The sequence below is a fragment of the Athene cunicularia genome (assembly GCF_003259725.1).
Source record: "Athene cunicularia isolate RWA chromosome 21 unlocalized genomic scaffold, athCun1 chr21_part1, whole genome shotgun sequence".
NCBI classification, from domain to species: domain Eukaryota; kingdom Metazoa; phylum Chordata; class Aves; order Strigiformes; family Strigidae; genus Athene; species Athene cunicularia.
The window spans coordinates 2,942,877-2,961,316 of record NW_020799127.1 but is presented as its reverse complement, the minus strand read 5'-3'; the positions used below and the strand labels follow the sequence as shown (position 1 = coordinate 2,961,316).

The 18,440-nt window shown below is 40.7% G+C and overlaps 1 protein-coding gene across 3 annotated transcripts in view; it reads right to left on the bottom strand.

Moving 5' to 3' along the window:
- Nucleotides 1–1,472: 1,472 nt before the first annotated feature.
- Nucleotides 1,473–18,440, bottom strand: part of DHRS3 (dehydrogenase/reductase 3) — a 47,469-nt gene continuing 30,501 nt past the window's right edge. For all 3 annotated transcript variants that reach the window (XM_026862814.1, XM_026862815.1, XM_026862813.1), the window contains 5 exons: nucleotides 12,081–12,224; nucleotides 11,687–11,806; nucleotides 10,702–10,940; nucleotides 9,548–9,673; nucleotides 1,473–8,360 (listed from right to left, as the gene is read on the bottom strand). In XM_026862814.1, the coding sequence (XP_026718615.1) occupies nucleotides 8,276–8,360; nucleotides 9,548–9,673; nucleotides 10,702–10,940; nucleotides 11,687–11,806; nucleotides 12,081–12,224 (714 nt within the window). In that variant the 3' untranslated portion in view covers nucleotides 1,473–8,275. The remainder of the gene's footprint in view (nucleotides 8,361–9,547; nucleotides 9,674–10,701; nucleotides 10,941–11,686; nucleotides 11,807–12,080; nucleotides 12,225–18,440) is intronic.

Below are 18,440 nucleotides of genomic sequence, written 5' to 3'. Positions count from 1 at the left end.
GGTGCACTCGGTGCTTTAAAGGAAGGTAATCTCCAAGACATTCAGGGCAGTTTTCAGTGTTAATGTATTCGAAGGTGTGGACACAGGCACGCACAGGTGAGAGACTGCCTGAAGGGAAGGCGCAGAGATGAATAATCTGCGTGCACAGCATTCTGGCTCAGAAACTCTCAAAACACAGTCCTCCCCAACAGGAACAATTGGAAGAGACAGACAAAATGATGAAAAATGAAGGGATCAGCAAAAATCAGACCTAATATAAACCCAACTAAAATAAACTCAGCATGGCTCCTGCAGCTCATTCAAAAGAAGGTCTTCTCTGAGAGTTCATCTGCAAGGACTCAGTTCACTGAAGGACGATCGATTGTAACTTCCTCTAGCGTGTGCTGTTAGGAGCCTTTGGCAAATCTGACAACACGAAGAGGTTTTTCAAAGGAAATACTGAAGATTGCAGCACTACCTACCAGATTGCTTCATGAGAAATATGACATCTCCACCCAGAAAGCACCAGTGCTCCTCAATACTGGTCTCAAGAGTTTGAAAGAATTATTATTATTTTCTTAATTGATGTAGGGAATGAGAGCTGTGAGTACTTGTCTGGATTAAAAAACAAATTACAATTTTTACATAAGAAAACTCACAATTCTGTAATTTGAACAAAGGGGACGTGTACTGGGAAACCTATTTTTTAAAGTGGAATAAAGATGCATTTTCACTGTATGTTTAAAACAAAAACGAGGTCAGAAGGCTCAGTGCTATAACCCTGTAATGATGGAAGCAGAGCATTCTACTGAATGATTAAATGTAGTTGTTTGTACATGACTTCTTTGGTTTTTAACATATGTAGCAACTTTGGCTGCAGGACATCACCACTTTTTTTTTTTTTTTTTTTTTTTCTGTGTCAGCAACAGATCCCTCCTAAAGAAATTCAAGGCTATACTTCATTTGATTAACATGCTTGTTAAACCTCAGCTATGCCAAAAGGACAACAGAGAAGCTGAAAGTGTTTTAAGATTCCAAAGTATTATGATAGTTGATGTGGGTGAAGAAGGATTTGTTGCAATAGCAGACAACTGAGATACACATCAGTTAATACTGAATATTCAAGACTATTAGACTAGTGACAGTTACAGACTCTTCAGCCACCAAGGCACACACAATACTGCTTGCTGGTGTTGCTCTCTCTACTGTCTTTTGCATAGCCCTTAGAATAGTAACAAAATATTGCCCAGATCTGCAAGTATTCCTCATGAATTTGCAGCCCTGATGGGAGTTCAGAAGAGACCGCAAGATACCTTGTTGCTGGGGAAAAGAAAGCCAAGCAATAGCTCACACAGTGATCTGTGACTCTGTTTAATCCTATTGATGATTTGAATCAATCACATTCTTCCCACTTTATTTATTATTAACAAGGAGAAATGTGGCCTGAGACCTCCAGGAATTGGCTAGCTTTGTTCTTCAATGGATAGATTTAAAAAAAAAAAAAAATCACTTATTTTGCTACATTCAACAGTTGAGAGAGCAGAGACAATGAGCTTGTCACCTCTGCCATTACTGCAAGAGGCGGAGTTGCAGGGGGTATAATGATCATGGGAGTGAACCGACTGCGCTATGACATGTCTCTGTGAAATCAGCATTCCCAGCAGGCCCCAGGAAGAGGAACTGTGTGTTCAGATACCACTTGTTTTCCATTATGACCATTTCCACCTTCTGTTGACACTCTTCTGAGATGAGCCCTTTTTATCACAAACCCTTATTCCATACGACAGCATTTATCCTATAGCCAAAATATTCCAGAAGCTGTATCACATTTATTTCAGTCTTCTCTGCATAAAGGCACTAATCTTTTCCTGGAAAAGACAACAATGAATTGCCTCCTTTTTTTTTTACTGCTAACGTTAATCCTGCAATGTGCCAGAACAGGATCTGGGAACACTCATCAGACCAGCAGCAATGCCCAAAACAGCAGCTGGTGGCTGTGCTCCAGAGCACCTAGTGCTAAAACAGGAAGGTGAAGCAATGCCCAGTGTTGGCACATGGTGGTTCAAGGGAAGGAACCAGTCAGGGGTCAAATCTAAGGCAGGACTTCTGGGAGTCACGTAGGCTACTCTCAGGCACCGAAGGGCAATTAGAGACCTCGCTGCAGCACTTGGTTTTGTACTGGCTATCACACGTCATCTCATTCTTTAATCTATTTTTTTCTAAAGTGGCTTGCAGGACCAGAAGTTTAAATCAGTTTGGTCAGTGACTATAAGTACCACAGCTTTCCGTGCAGTCTTCCTCTGTACCAGTGCACCGCACTAGTGGTTTGCTCAGGTAAGCAATCTCAGTGCAGATGGCCTCGGAGGACATGTAGGAAGTCAATTCTGGATGCCAGAATCGTTTTCATACAGAAGCCAGCAGGCTTCTGAGATGTCTAGATTTAAGGCACTGATATTCCAACAGTGTTCTTCTACATTAATTCCACATTGCTCGGGAAGAAGATGCTTAGGGAAGATGTCAAACAGCAACTTTTCACTTCTGTATTCTTTTCATTATCACTTGATTAACATAGACAGAGAAAACTCATGCCTAGGATGCCCTGCCTGTGAAAAGCTTGTACAACACAGTGGTGACTCCTTCAGATAAATAAAATTGCATAAGAAAAAAACCCAGGAAACTGAACCACATCTACCTAGTAGCACTGGGTCAGGTTGATTACTAACACAAGGTTGAGAACCACATGTCCTTGTAATACCTAGGCATGATGGGTGACCTCTGCAGCTGGCTAGGAGAAAGGGAGTGGTGACTCAAACTGTCCCTTCCTTGTTTTCACATGTATGGGTTGCTTGCCCTTCCTCAAAAAAAAAAGAGACACCAAACAGTAACTGACATATTAGGGTGTTCTGAGCCAGCACGCTACAAAGTAAATGGACTGCTTCTTGGGGCATAGTGACCCAAAGGAATGAGCAGCAGTAACAACATGCTTCTTTCATAGACGGTATTAGGATGGAAATCACATGCCTCTATAATAGAACGTGGAATCTCTTCAGGATAGAAGGTGGCATCTCACCTCTGTTTCTTTAGGGCCACCACACTCCCCTTAAGATTCCATCTATCCTCTATGTTGTTTTCTTATATACTTACTCTTCAGTCCCTCAAGCTCAAATCATAGTGCTCTCTTCCCTCATTTAAGGAGGAACTGTTCTTTTTCTAGATTTATGCAGAAAAATCAGCATATACATTTGCCTTGATTTTTTTTTTTTCTGCATTAATATGTCACAACACTCATAGCAAAGGTGAGTATAAGGCACTAGTAAGTTTGGACTCTTTGGGAAGGTGTGAAGATATAAACTGTCTCCTTAGAGGTCTATGCTTTTCAGTTGTATCCAGTCCACACAGGCTGGACCAGTATGTGTTTCTGGTAAAGCACAAGTTTGGGAGATCTGTTACAGAAACAAAAGAGGGTGTTATAAGAAAAGATGTCAGGAGCAGGGGGAATTCACTGCCTTCCATGGTACTGGCAACATTCAAGTTGTGTCTTGTGTCTTCCATCTGTAGTCTACAGGCTGGTGTACCTCAGTCCCATCAATCCAGTCTGGTCTTCTCTCTAACACATTACCTTGCTGATCTGCCTCTCCTCAAGAGTACAGAAAGGGTTGTTTCTGATGAAGCTGTCAACTCCCTGAAGTTATTGAAGAAAGCTACAGAGGCAATCTTAGCAGAATAGAGGGTGGGAAGAGGGGCAGTTTATCAGTCAGCAAAGTGACTGACTTGCCAGCTCCCTCTCAGAAACACTGGATAAAAGAGAATGAGTAGCAGTGAGAAGGTGAAGTTCTGGTTTTCTTCATGTCTTTCTTCAAATTAGTTGCTGAAGTCTGTGAGAGGTGCTAGCCACTATTCATATCACAAGATCTCCTCCAGAAAAGCACTCTAACAAAGGATTCTGTTCACTAGAGAATGTAACTGCTGCTTGTGACTGACAGGTTTTGCTCAGTCTCCAAACGGCGAAGAAGCAATACCAGGTTGAAGGATCTTAGTACCAGGGAGGCGAGAGCTACACAGTGCAGAATATTCTCAGGGCTGTCAGTTATTTGGTGAAAAATGCAAAAGATTACATGTGACATCACCTTGCTTTACCCCCAAATTTATGAACAAGTGCTGTCGAAAAGTGGCTGTCACCCAGATTAAGTTTATTAAAGCCACATGAAGAAAGAAAAACAACAATAGATGATCCAAGGTCATCCTGTATTCTTTTCCTCAACAGTTGCATTTGAGCTAGAGGAACATACTAGGCCAAATTAATGTCTGCTACAAACAGATGTGTTCTCTTTGAAATAAATGCACCCACTTATGCTCTGCCTGCATTAAGTCTGTTACTAGGTTTTTATGAGATTTGGCAAGTGCAGTGCTATCTGTTAATATCTGAAGGTGGGAGTGTTCAGGGAGTTGTCTGAAAGGCTTGCAAGGCTAGATCTGATCATATCCACCCACACTAATTAACACATTACATAAAAGTACAGGTTTCTCTTTGCAAACATCAGAATCACTTGCCCAGGCACTTTCTGTGAAGTTCTAGAAGAGCTATAGGCTGGACTCCATCACTTTTTAACCTCAACAGAACAATGGATAGGTAGGGTATAGTTCCCACTTTCAGGGCTCACACCTTTTCTTCATCCTGCTAAAAACGTGACATCAGCAGGGATATGCAAGGACATTTTTAAGGGTGCATGAGGGAACATGGGGTGTTTTTTTTCTCATCAAAACCAAAATGCAAAATCAAATATTGAACATGAAGAATCAGGTTTACTTACAAAGGACTCCTCCTCTCCCTGCCCTGCCTCGCTAATTTTGAAAATCACTTTGTGCAAAAAACAGCCTCTGAAAGAACCTGGAACTGAAAATTCCTCCCATTTAAATAGGGTCTTTTTATGTCAGGAGAACGTATGTCCCAAAATGGCTAACATTTCTCTCTCATTCAAATTTTAAAACAGCAGCAATCTCCTGAATAAAAATGATATTAAGGGGTCTTCTTCATAGATTGGAGCAAGTAAAACTAATTTCATATGAAACTTCTATGATCTGCTTTGACAACTTCACCTAGATTCCTTCAGCAGGATAATATACACCCCGATTTTGATTTACTCCAGACTCTTTGTATGACATCTGGCTTCAAGATGGTGGCACTGAAAAGTGCAGTAATGACATAGGAAAACAGAAGGAAAAAAAAATAATTGTGACGTGGAAAGCAGGAGGCAGTGGAGAGAGCAGGGGAAACCAAAATTAAAATAAGTCAAAGGGCGGAAATTCCTTTGAGAAGGCCTTAGGCTTCAACAAAGCTTGTCAACATTTGCAGCACTTTAAGATTACCCAATACTAACCTTATGTGAGAAGGGACAGCAGACCTCAGCAGGCATTCCAGAGGAGCCTTTCTATGAAAAAAAAGTCTTCAAATGTATCCATCCAAATCTGCAAGTAGCTCACTGGATGGAGAGCATTCTATCTCGCATCACTCGCAAGAGAAGAAACTCTTACCCAACTCTGCCTACTATCTGAAAAGCAAAGTCAATGTTTTCCTCGTTATTTCTGTTTGCTGCATACCTCTCCCCCACTGTGACTGCTATTTGACCTGCTGTCCGCTCAGAGACCCTGAGGGAAAGGGAGAGGGAAGTGTGTGCGTGTGTGTATGTGAGGAGTGAGACCATGAGTGTCTCAGCTACATTCTGATTTGTTTATATTCATTAGCAAGAAATCAACAGCACTTAATGTGTGAGACAACTTCTGAAGATAGGGAACATCTTTTATGCAGTGCAGGAAAGGAGCAGATTCATCGAAGGGACAGGATTTGGGGATGAGTGGAGACTTAATTTCAATGTGTGTACTAGTTTTTACCTCACTTTTGCATTAGGGTGTTATCAATGAATAGAATCTCAGCATAAAGGTTTAATTTACAGGGGACACCACAGGGTGCCCTCTTTTACCAATTCTGTTTGCTCTTGCATCTACAAGCCTGGCATGCCTGAGTGTGATTAATGAAAAACTAGAAAGGATTAGAGGGCATAAGGGGAGGTATGTATAATCATCCCTTCCTCTCTCAAGTGTCTCTTGATAAATATGCTACCTTCAGTATTCCTGGCAGATTCTGGAAGGGTTCTACACTCCTTGCACTTGTGTTTTCAGCAAACTGGACTACTTCTCAAAAAATTGACAAAAAATAAAGCTGAAAGCATCTATTAGGGTGGGCGTCAAAACCACAGAGATCAAAGTTCCTTTTCATCCTCTCCAGAGAGCCCCAGACATCTAGGAATTCAAAACAAAACTCCATTGTAAGAAACCTTTTCAGAGCTGGCACAGTGCTACAGCTTGTATGTTCTGAACTCAGGAGGAAAGCACTGACCCAGACATGAGAGCTCCTCAAAACACCCATGTGGGCAAAGTGGCTTGCACCCATGGCACTTTGGCAATGTCTTCCCCTTGAAATGCTCAAGAAGAAATGTATCTGCTGATTTGCAGTAAGGTCCAGACCTTCAGATTTTAACACTGACATCATTGCACCCAAGCAGTTGGTCTCCCTTCTACATGACAGAAGCAAAGAAATATTCTAAATAGAGCTCACATCTTTTCGGCTGTAATTCAGAGTTCTTTTAGGAAATTATACATTTTGGCATATGCGTTTTTTCATCTTCTAAATTTTTGTATAGAACCTGTTGGTTTATGAATAAATACTGCTTTTCCTTTCTATAGCATGTTCCATTTGAATTTGCTGAGCTTTTGACAAACATTTAAGTAGTGAGACTTTCAACTTTTGAGGTAGGGAAACACTAGAAATATCTGCTTTGCAGGTCAGGGTGCACCTTGAAATGATGCAGTTTGCCCCAGGTCACACAGGACATCTATGGAAAAGCTTGAAATTCAAGTCAGGAGCCCTAAATTCACTCCTTTACTTTAACCACGTGGCCTTCCTCAAGGTGCTTCATTCAGGTGTTCTCGAGTTAGGCTTGCTACTTTCCTGTATTGCAATTATATTAATTCCTCTTTTAGTAGTGTTCCAATATGTTTCAGCTACGCCGCTATGCCTAGTGCTGCACACTGCGTCTGGCATCGGAATGCAGTGTTGCTCTTACTAGGCTATCAAAGAGAATATATCATTACAAAAATAAATAATGTCTAGCTGCTTCTGGCATTTCAGTCCAAGCAGTATTTATCACTTTTGGCTGATCAGTGCCTGATTCAATGCCCCTAAAAAACAATGGGTATATTCCCAGTTGAATTCAACGTGCATTTAATCAGGTCGTTGCTAACTGTGCTTCCAAACTTCACATTTCATGAGCACTACACTAGTGTCTCTTCTTAGAGCATTATTCCACTTACTTCACTCTGCAGATCGATACAATGGATTTTCTTCTGCATGGATTATGTCAGTGATTGTATGTTTGTACAAGCAGGCTCTAGTTTTAGGTCTAGATTTAGTTCATTCCCAATGTGATGCTGCCTACATGCGTGGCAATCTGGGATTAATGCTAAAAATATATATATTTTTTATCATAAATGAACAAAAATATTCAGAAAGACAATTAAATTTCATATATGAGTTCAGTGACAGAAAGAATCTTCCACTATTCAAACTGTCTGCTCTCTGACTGAGCATTCCTCTCCAGCCTTCACAGGTGAAGTAAGACAGCTTGCTTAGGCACAGCACAGTCCTTCCAGACAGAAGTCCTGGGTGGCCTTTAACAAAGAAAACACTGCTCCATCGTTTGCTCCTTCCCTGATGTGAGTTGGGAGCAGCTTCATCAAGGCATGTAAAGTGAAGAAAGGGAAAGAAGCTTCCATTAAATGTCTGTAACTTTTAGTTCTTCAAATTATTTTTTAAGTTCCCCATCCGAAAAGCTGAAATGAAACCAAGGGGCAGTTTGTAATTGCAGTTCCTCTGAAGAGAGGGGATAAAGCATGTATGGGGTGTGATGTGCTGCCTCTCAGCTGAGACAGCCTACAGACACTTCAGAAACAAAAATTACATCTTAAAACTGTGAGTAGATTTAACAATTGAACTCTAAAGAATTAAACATCATATAAACATTTCACACTTTTTGTTTTTCTTTCCAAGGGTCCATAGTCTAGTCCTTGAATCCTGTGCAAAGGTCGTGTTACTATGGATATGACCTGCAAGAAATGTGTTGCCTCAGAGCAGCACAAGTCACATGAACAGGCTGAAAGCCAAGCCTGCTGATTCACAGTCTTGTCAGGGTTTTCATGCTTGTGTTGGTTTCACTGAAGAATAGTCCTTGCACCATCAAGTCTATGTTCGTCCTTTAAAAGTGTTCATGCAGGTGTAGCTCCCCGAAAACTTGTGGATTTCTTCAAGTGCTGCCTGAGGGAGAATGCTGCAGGAGAAGCAGAAAGAAAATAAGCAGACCAGACAAACCTCTTAGTCTATTCTAATAAGAGGATGTGTAAATATGTGTTTATGTACACACATACATAAATACACATGTTCTTAGAAATCAGCTAGTGAGAGCATGCAGACAAAGCTTGTGTCAGCATCCTGCTGTGAAAAGGCCTAAAGGGAGAAAGTTAGATCAAGTTGCTCTTTCCCTACAGAAGTATTTATCCAAAAATGTCTGTAAAAACCGTAACTTGGAAGATACCATCATGTTTCATTCCTCCCAAATGTTGTGCAGAATCTCGTTCTCTGAAACACACAAATTTAAACTGAGTTCTCTCGTTAACATACCATCTATTTGTGCCAGGCATGTGGCCTTCTTATCGTAAGGTATGGATATAGATCTAATTTCCTGACAGCTACTGTAATGGAAAATAAATTATTAATTTTTACAATAAAGGAGAAAGAACAGCCCTTTTTCAGCCTGTAGAATTTCTGGTAACTTTTGAGAGTATCCCAAATTTTACATTCAGAACAAAGCATTTATTGCGAATTATTTTTTCTTGTGTGAAATGCAATATTCTAAGTATTTTCCACAGAAATCTCATGGCCTTGGTTCAGTTCCTGACTGAAGTAGGTTTTTCCAAAGGCTTTAGTGCAATCTCGCATAGAAACACAATTTTACGTGTCCTTTCTCTTTAGTTGTTTCAGGATATGAAGTTATGACTTTCCTTAGGGACTTCAAAATTTCTGTCCTAATCATACACAATTTTTTTTTCTTTTAACAGTTTAATTGCTTTAATACCAGCAATGCTCACTAAATACAGCTGTACAGAAATCCCTTACAATATAAAGCCTGGAGTCCAAAGAGTGGCTCGCTAAATCAAAATCAACTACGTGCATATGTTAATTGTTAAGAAATTTCCTAGATACAAATACCCGTTCAGACCTCAGGAATCCAAATTTTGGGAATGAAACTGGCTTTGTAATGGGGTTATACCAAAGGGAATCTCAGGAAGTTTTCTCCCTTCTGCTTCTCTGACTGTCTTCTATGGGAAGGGATGCACCAATCTGATCCTAGATATCGGGTGACAGGCAGACTGAGGCTGCCTTGGTGGACAGACAGGAGGACTGGGAGGCAGTCTAACCCAACGGGCTAGGCTACTGCTGGGCAAAGGAAATATTTACCTTTTTAGGATGACAAGAACATGCATTGTCCATGGAAGGAGCAGGAAGGCTTGATTCATCTGAACAGCTTCTACCGTCCTCCTAGCCACCGTCTCTGGCTTGAGAGGAGGAAAAAGATTAGGGAACCTGAATAAAGAAAAAACTAAAATAATTATTTGTTAACAAAACTCCTTCTTTAAGATATCACTGTCCAATTCCTGTTATTCACTAATCTATCACTGGTTACTGGCATTCAAATATGCCCCAAAGCAGGCTGGAAGGAGCAGAAAGTTCCAGTTCCAGCCAGGAAGCTGGAAAGCAGAAAGCCCAGTTCCAACCAGTACTACCTGGGTTAGCTAACCAGTTAAGAATGTACATGTTGGTGCCTTTAGGGAGAAGTGGCAGAGTGTACTTGGAACCTTGATTCAAGGATTTTCTTAAACTCCATGCAAACCAGTACCAAAATGCTCTTTTTTCGGTGTTGGCATTTCTCCTCTTCCTCACTGTTGCTCTTTGCTTGATTCAAATTCTTGACAGGTGAAATACAAATATCTTTCCCCATTGCTTTTAATAACAAACATAAGGCTTTCCCCCGCTCCAGCAATAGCTTGACACTGCATATTTTCTTGACTAAGAGATCACAAACCATACTAATGGGTTATTTTGTTCATTGTAAAAGATTAATTTGGTCAGTCATTAATCTTTGAATTTTAGGTTGTTCTCTTAGTGGTAAAAAGGAGGTACTGGTAGCCGTACTTCAGTAAGTGGCTGTCGTTCCTTTCAGTAGAAAAGAATTAGGTATTTCAATTAACAAAGGAGGAATTTGTACTGTTAATTCCCAAGTAATTTGTAGACTGCTCCTTTTGAATGACCTCAATTTTCAGATTGCCTCCCCTCCCTCTCTGGTGGCTGTATATGGCCCAAATACACTCAGGGAAAAACAGCTTTCAGTTTTCTCTGTAGAAGCAAATGTCTTGGTACAGGCAGGCTGTATGAATATGCCAGCAAACTGAGGGAACCAGTCTGATGAGTCCCAAGTGGCCTAGAGTGACCCTCTGTTCCCAGGCAGCCAAATGAGACATCAAATTCTCTTAACTAAATGAACCATTAATTAGGAGTGTATTCTGATGATTCATTTAAAATGAGATGCTTTATTCTAGTTCTCCTGCACTGACCTGATTCTCATGCCCTGAAACATCTCTGTGCTGGTGTGGAAGGGCAGGACTGTTGTGGCATTCACTCCGGGACAGTCTAGCAGCCCCAGGGTCAGGCTTTCCATAAAGGCAAAGGACGAGGCTTTGGAGGTGCAATAGTCAATGGCACCAGGGATGGCTGACAAGGCCAGGACAGAGTTCAGGCAAACAATGTGTCCATTCTGCAACTCCAGCATCCTTGGCAGGAATGCTTTGGTGGTCTGAAGAACAACAGATTAAAAAAAAAAAAAGGTTTGCTCAGCAGAGATACAACAAAAACAATAGTTACTGAAAAAAAATAAAGGTGACACAATGACAACAAGCCAGACTGTGCTGTTCATTATGCTAGGAAAGGAGTGGGAGAGTACCTCGTTGCTTTGTCATTTTCTGAAAGATTCAAAACAAGCAAAGTCTGTGCAGAAACAAACCAAAATCTTTCCCAGCACTTAAGTAAGCAGTACCTACAGATAAAAGACCATGAATAGAATGCTCTGTGTGTTTAAGAACCTGTAGAGGATAAACTCTTCAACAAAGTGATGAAATAACAAGCAGCTCTTTTTTAAATTACAATTATCTAATTCAAGATGGAATGAGCTTTGCACTAGCTTTCTTCTGTGAGCAATGCAGTTTCATGCTCCTCTGACGTTCCATACATATCACTGTACAGAAAACTATCCTCTGTGAGCTCAAGGTTTCTCAAAAGAAATCAAATGTTTTACTGGAAATCACAGAATGGGGATACAAGAGCATCAAATCCTGTGTTACTACTGGAAAAAATAAGGTTTTTTTAGACTTCTTTCCTCTGGCCTTTCCCCCTCACATTGTTTTTTCTGTCACTTTCTCATGTCCACACTGATTTAACCAAGCATCATTTAGAAAGACCTAGTAGCAGCCAAGTGTTTACCAGCTGTAATCTGTCACTCTGATTCCCAGTTCTGAGTACATGTGATACAAGAGCTTATCTTACCCAGAACTGTCCCAGGGTGTTTATATGTTGTGATTTGAGCAGTGCGTCATCATCGCTGTCCATCAGGCTCTTACCATGGACCACAGCAGCATTGTTCACCAGGATAGTGATATCACCCACCTGCAAAAATAAATGACTTGTTACAGCTCGTGTCTCTCCTCATGAACCACCAGTTACTATTATATCTGAATATCTATTATTGCCAAAATACAGCACTATTTTCAGAGCTTTTGACATTCTTGCCTATAGGCCTTGTAATCACTTAAAACAGGTAGCTAGACTTTGTACAACATAATCTGGATGGTCACCCTTCTTTTTTCCCAATTTGCCAATATTTTTTTCTCATCAAATAGGAGTCATTACTAAATTCTGCCCAGAATTCCCATACACTAACCTTTTCCCGCACAGCTTTGGCTTGCCGATAGACCTCCTCTCGATTTCCTACATCACAAATGAAATAATGGCATTCTGTCCCCATCATCCTGATTTCCTCTGTGGTCTCCTTCAGGCATTTCTCAGTTCGACCCCACAGGATGATCTGCAGTGAGAAAATTTTGTTAGAGTCGAAGTGCTTCTGCTTCAAATCTAAAATAATTAAAACATGCTTCTAACTTCAACAATTTGATGAATATCTTTGATGTGTTTTCACTGCCAGCCACATCGCATTGTTTCATTTAAGACTAACAATGGTTTTCTATTACATGGGGATGGGACTTGAGTATCATGGTGGTAGCTGTATCCCACTGCTGCTATTTACAGGTTCTTTACAAGCAACACAATAGCTAACCCAAAAACTCAGATCTTCAGCCTAACATGATAAATATATGAAATGCTTGGCAAATTTTCTCTATCATGACGTTTCAAATCTATCCTTGCTTTTGCTATATACACACACAAAAAGAGAAATTTATTCCAAAACCAGAGACCTTCCTGTATATCTGGTATGTATCTAGTTCTTGCTCTACATTTGGAGAGAGTAACCACTCTGCAGTAAAACATATTTGTTCAGCATATCATATGTAACTATTTGCAATACTCTTTGCAGGCTGGTGTCTTAGATGCATTTCAAGATGCTCATTGTAATACAGACATTTAAAGTAAGCAATTTCAAGCATGAATTTATTTTACAACTAATATATGCAAGATTTCACTTGCTGCTCCCATTTAACACTAAAAATGATACAATACTTATTGTACAAAGAACAATTCTGAGTATCTGTGGAAATAAAACATTAAAGTCATATAGCGTGGATTTGCTATATAATGAAGACATAACCAGTGCAACCCTATCTGTATTTCTACACCATCGAGGAGATCAGAAATAGAAAAAACTTGAGAAGTTACCAGGTTCATTGATTTTCATTGTGGGGCTTTATACAGTATGATTTTTCCTAGCAAGACGACAATATTAGTCTCAAGTATGTGATGGTGCTTCCACCACAGTTTTTCAAACATTAATCTACAGCTAAACAGATTTAAACAAAATGTTTTTTTCCTGTAACCTTATTTTCTCTTTCTTTTAAGTCTACCGCAAGGAATATAATTCAATGTCTCTGTTACGTAAGACATCACATCTATATATGAATCAATCTATCCTTTCCGCTATTCAAGCTAAGTCTGCTCAGCATTCATCGTGTTATGAATGGTGAGTCACCTGTCATTCCGCAAAAATTAAATTACTGAATGGAGTATGGTTACTGAAATCAGGTGATTGCTCTGTGAATCAAACAGCAAGATCCAAAAGAGAAAGAAGAAAAAGGTTGACACTGCTCACAATTTCGGTTGTGAGCATTGATAATGCAAAATTACTACTTAGTACTAAAAAAATAAATTAGGACAGTCACGTAGACAAATGTAGGTTTACTCTGATGATGGGACTGGGAAAATGGGCTTTGAAAACGGAAACAGCTTTGTTGCTCTCAGAGCCGTGCTATTTCCAAGCAGTGATTGAAGTACAGTTACTTCCCATACCACTGTGTATTAAGTATGAATCTGACTGGTATATTGATTTTTTTAATGGTTAAAAATAAACACACTTAAATGTTAAAGATATAATAATCTTCGAGTTTTTCGAAAAGTTGAAAGAACAGGAAAAAGTAGTCTAAACTACATCACAGTTTATAACTCAATCCCTAAAATTAACTTAGTAACAGCAAGGTAGGTAAACATAAAAAATTAGGACCTGCAGTATTCCCTCCCCACAACAAATCCTTGAAGAGAGCTTTAACGTGTTTATGTTTAAGGACTAGTTAAGCTTATCTCATAACTGGTACTAAAACTAATCTCTGGCAGGGTCAAAAAGCTCTTCCAGCATGACTAGGCAAGGCTAAAATCCAGAAGTTCCTGCATCCTCAAACATTTCCTAAATAAGTTTACAATTAATCCCATTTACAAGTCACTGGCACATCTGCAAACATGAACACACACAGGCTGATAGATTTATATTCTCAAAATCACCAAAGGACTGAGTTGATCAACCAGAGACTTCAGAGCATGTATAAATATGCCAGAGCCATTTCATGGGAAATCTTACCTCCGGGGAAGTAATTTTCAAGGAAAAAGTTGTGATCAGACTTAAAAACTGTAAGAAAGCATATGTATAAAGATTTGGCTTGTGTACTGGCCTGTCTTCGAAAGTCTCAGCGTTATCACCCTTGGCCATCAGGCTTTGGCATCTACACAAAGCTTGTAAAACTGATGGCTATTTACTCACTTCTGAACTCAGCGCTAGACTCAGTGATATTTTTTATGCCTACTCTACAGGCTTGAAGGGAAATCAAGAACACGTGAGAAATTTCACAAGCTTCCAGGAAATATTTACAAAATACTGTTCAACTATAAGCATAGACACTTGCCCTCTCTTTCACAACCAACATCTCTGTTGAAAGGGGAGAAAAAAACTACAAAATGTCAAACGTAAGCATCAAGTTTGATGTCCACAGTTTGCATCAGTGTGAACTTCAACCTCTTAGCTGGATTGGATCAAACACAGACACTAAAAAAATTAACTGACAAGTTGAAGAGTGATGGAAGGTAGGAGAGGAAGAGGAGAGAAAGAGAAATAAGGTGTCAGACAAGGGGAGTAAGGCAAGACACTGACCTCACATACCTAGCACTCCAGGGTTTCACACTGCTATTGCAAAATAAAAAGTAGATCCCTCACTCTTCACTTCAGTCTGTTTCAAACATCCATACAGCCTCTTATTCCCAAGAGTTGCCACTGATGCACTGAATGTCAGGAAATATACATGGAAGAATAGTTAAGCAAAGGATGACCTGTCAAAGGAACATCTGTCTGTGATGCAACTCTTGGACATAACATTTTTTACGCCCCAACAGTTACTTTGGGAGTTTTAATATCCTACAGGCAAGTCTTGCAAGGTGACCCCATTAAAATCTGGGCCATCTGGGGAAGACAGAATTTGCTGGTTATCCTGCTGACAGCATTAACTTCAGTACGGATTTGTTTCCGTTGGAAGTTTTCGTGTCCTTGATACTGTTTACACTCAAGCAAGGCTTCAGCCTGCGTAAGAGAAAAGTAGTAAATAAAAGACCATTCTTTCGTGAGAGGTGAAAGTTCCCCAACAACACAGTGGGAAGTGAGGTTTCCTGTCGTTATTTCTGCTACTTTTTACAGGTGGATAAAACTCAGAACTCAATACAACACGTTTTTGGTCCAAATTCAAGCTTGACTGCTCCTACAAGATCATATGAGACTTTCAATTTCTCTCTTACATCTGGCCAAATTAAATCGGCATGGGCTTCCCCCTCTGGCCTCCTAGGATATCAGATCTTACAAAGAGACAAGACTTCTAGTTGCTGCATTAGCATCATGGTTGAGGCTTCTGTTGCTTCTGAGCTCTGTCCTTACAGAGGGCTTTGGCTTAGTGTTTCTGTGAGGGCAGTATCTCTCCCTTTGTGCCTGCAGCAGTTTCACCAATGTTGTTCTGGGTCCTCACTCTACTACTGCCACCTGAGATTTTTCTACAAACCTACTTATCAGTCCTTGAATTCACCTCCTCCTGCAAAATCTGCAATTTGACAATTTGCTGCTTAGCACTGGTCGGGTTGTGTTAACTTGTAACATTCTCACTAAACCATTCATCTAGACAGTTTAAGAGTCAGCGATAATCATGCATGTGCTCAGTGCTCCTGAACAAAAATTTCTGCTCACTGTTGAACCGATGAATATGATTGTGGGCCTGGGCCTGTGTCCTGCTGATGCCCGGTGAGCTCCGTGAGCTGAAAGCTGGGTGGCTGGCATTTCACTTCGCTTTATAAGCAAGCATGTAAGGAACTCTCACTTTGTTCTTTGCTCAGTCAACATCAAGAAAGGCATAATTTAGATTTATCCTGCCCTAGCTAGGATTTGAGGGCTCTGTGTTTGTAAGCAGTCTAGATCTGCAGTTTAGGAAATGGTCCACTTTGTTAGGAAACACAATTTTCAAAACGTAGATGGGTCAGAGTCTGGTCTGTGTCCCCTTTCATTTAAAGTTTAATTCTAAATTGGCAACAAGTGTATCCCAACTGGAGGCTAAAGCCTGGAGAGAATTACTCTTACAGACACAAAAGTTGCTGTCTGGGACTGAGGAAAACGAAAAAGAATAAAGGAGAAAAGAGACATGGTGCTCCGTATTACACGGCTTGTCAGGATGTTGCACAGCCACCCGTTCACGGTAATTTAATGGTGGACAGAGGAATATTTTATTTGTGTTTCGGCTAAATTCTTGGACAGACAATTTTCCGTCCTGGAAAGAATCCAGCCCGTATTTATTCTCCCCCTTCATCTCTCGTCATCCTCTCCTGCCTGCCCCTCCCTACGGCACTAGACACGCTCTCCTTTCAAAAAGTTACTGACCAGAAAATTGCCGAGGGCAACAGCCCAGCGAGGCGGTTAATCCCCGCTGTGGCAGGCCCGCTCCTGGAGGCTTCCTGCCCCGTGGTTACCTCTGGGTGACCCCGGTGGTTGGCAGTCAGGGAGGCAGGTGGAATGCTAAAGCAATCGCTTATGCTGCAGGCTGCTGGCGAGAGGCGGCAGCAGCAGGGTAGGAGTCTTCCTACCATCGGACATGGGAAGGAATAGATTTATGATGACAGAGGAACTTAACACGCCCTGCTCTTAATTAACCTTAAAGCAGGCAAGGGCTGTGACATCAGAGTTTAGTGCAGATTTTCCCAGGATTTATTCATGAGCAGATTTTTGCAAAACAAACCTTATCTCTAGATCTTCTCCCCTCTGGCAAGTCACAGAACTCCTTATCTGGCCTTAGGAAAATCATTTCAGCTGGAGTGGCAGGCTCAGTAGACACTGCATCCTTCCCTCCCAGAGGACTCGTTTAACTCTGGACTTAATCTGCTAATGAGACATGCCCTGAGGTCGGAGGGGAGTCAAAAGGAAGGTTTTAGCTGCTGTTGTACTAAGGCAAGACTTTCTAATAGAGGCCTGCACTGGCTACTTGCCAAAAGCCCCAAACCTGACTGCAGGTTTAAATCCTGATTTTCATCCGTAACATGAGTAAGAGTTATGCTTCTGACCGCCACAAAATCAGATAAAGCCACTAATTTATATAAACTAGCCTAGATTGAAGCTGCTATCAACGACCATATACACACATGATCTATGCTTCCAGAGTCTTAAGTATATTATTGGTGCAGGAGATGAGGTTAGAGCTAATTTCACATCATTTACAAGGCTATTTAACTTGCTTGGTCCGATTTTATTGCTAGCACAGTTCAAGAACAGCAGCAAAGGAATGTTGCCCTTTTACACCATCAATTAATCTGGCACTGTATCTTCAGCAAACCCGCTGTGCTAGACTTTACCCTCCAGTGAGCTAGACCAGTGTTGGAAAGGTGGCCCATAACAAAAGCCTTTCTGAGACTGAACATGTGCCATTTCTTGACACTCCCCTCGAATTATCTGGGTTGTATTTTAGCACAGATTTGTTCACTTTTTTTTTTTTTTTTTGCAACACAACGTGCATACTGATTAGCAGATAGAACTTCCAAAAGTTTCTGCGCTTTTACGATTCGTGAAGCAATTCTCTGTATGAATTTGAAGACACTGAAAGATTAAAGTGTTCCAGAGACACACGAAAGTGCCCTTCCTGCTTAATCTCATTATTGCTGCCTCTACAAACGAACCACACTCCTTGCCACAGATCAGCAGAGATAGGAAGTAGTCGGTAGGTCAACACATTTCATTCCCCTTTCAACCTCCTTCCTAGTCCAGTGAAACAAAAGTTGCTCTGTTTGAGTTGGTATCTGTAATTGCACAGACTGCTACCTTTGTTCAAACAGGGAAAGCCTTTCTGCACCCAATACTGAAAGTTCCTGCATACTTTTAGGAAGTACAAAGTGTAGATAATCCACTGAAGTATGTCAGTCTTATCCTCATTTATTTACAAAGCGTGGTAATACTAACTCGCAGTTGGTCCTCCAAAGAAGTGCATTCCAATGTATCCCATAATCCTGGCAGAGTTTTGCATATCATGAGAACAGGATGCTAAATCCTACAGCCTCAAAAATGTTCATGTATTTTGCTTGTCAATGGCGTAAGGGTTTTCTCCTCCACCCCTTCCCCTCTCTAGCCCCTAGGGCAAAGCCAGACAAGTTTTTTCAGGAGCTCTCCATGGGAGAGGCATGCTGGAGACAGATTACTGGAAGAGTGAAAGGTGTGGCCGTTCAGTGTGAAAAGCCAATCTTGGCTTTAGAAAGGAAAAAAAGAAGCTTTTGATGCCTGAAGTAGGTCAAA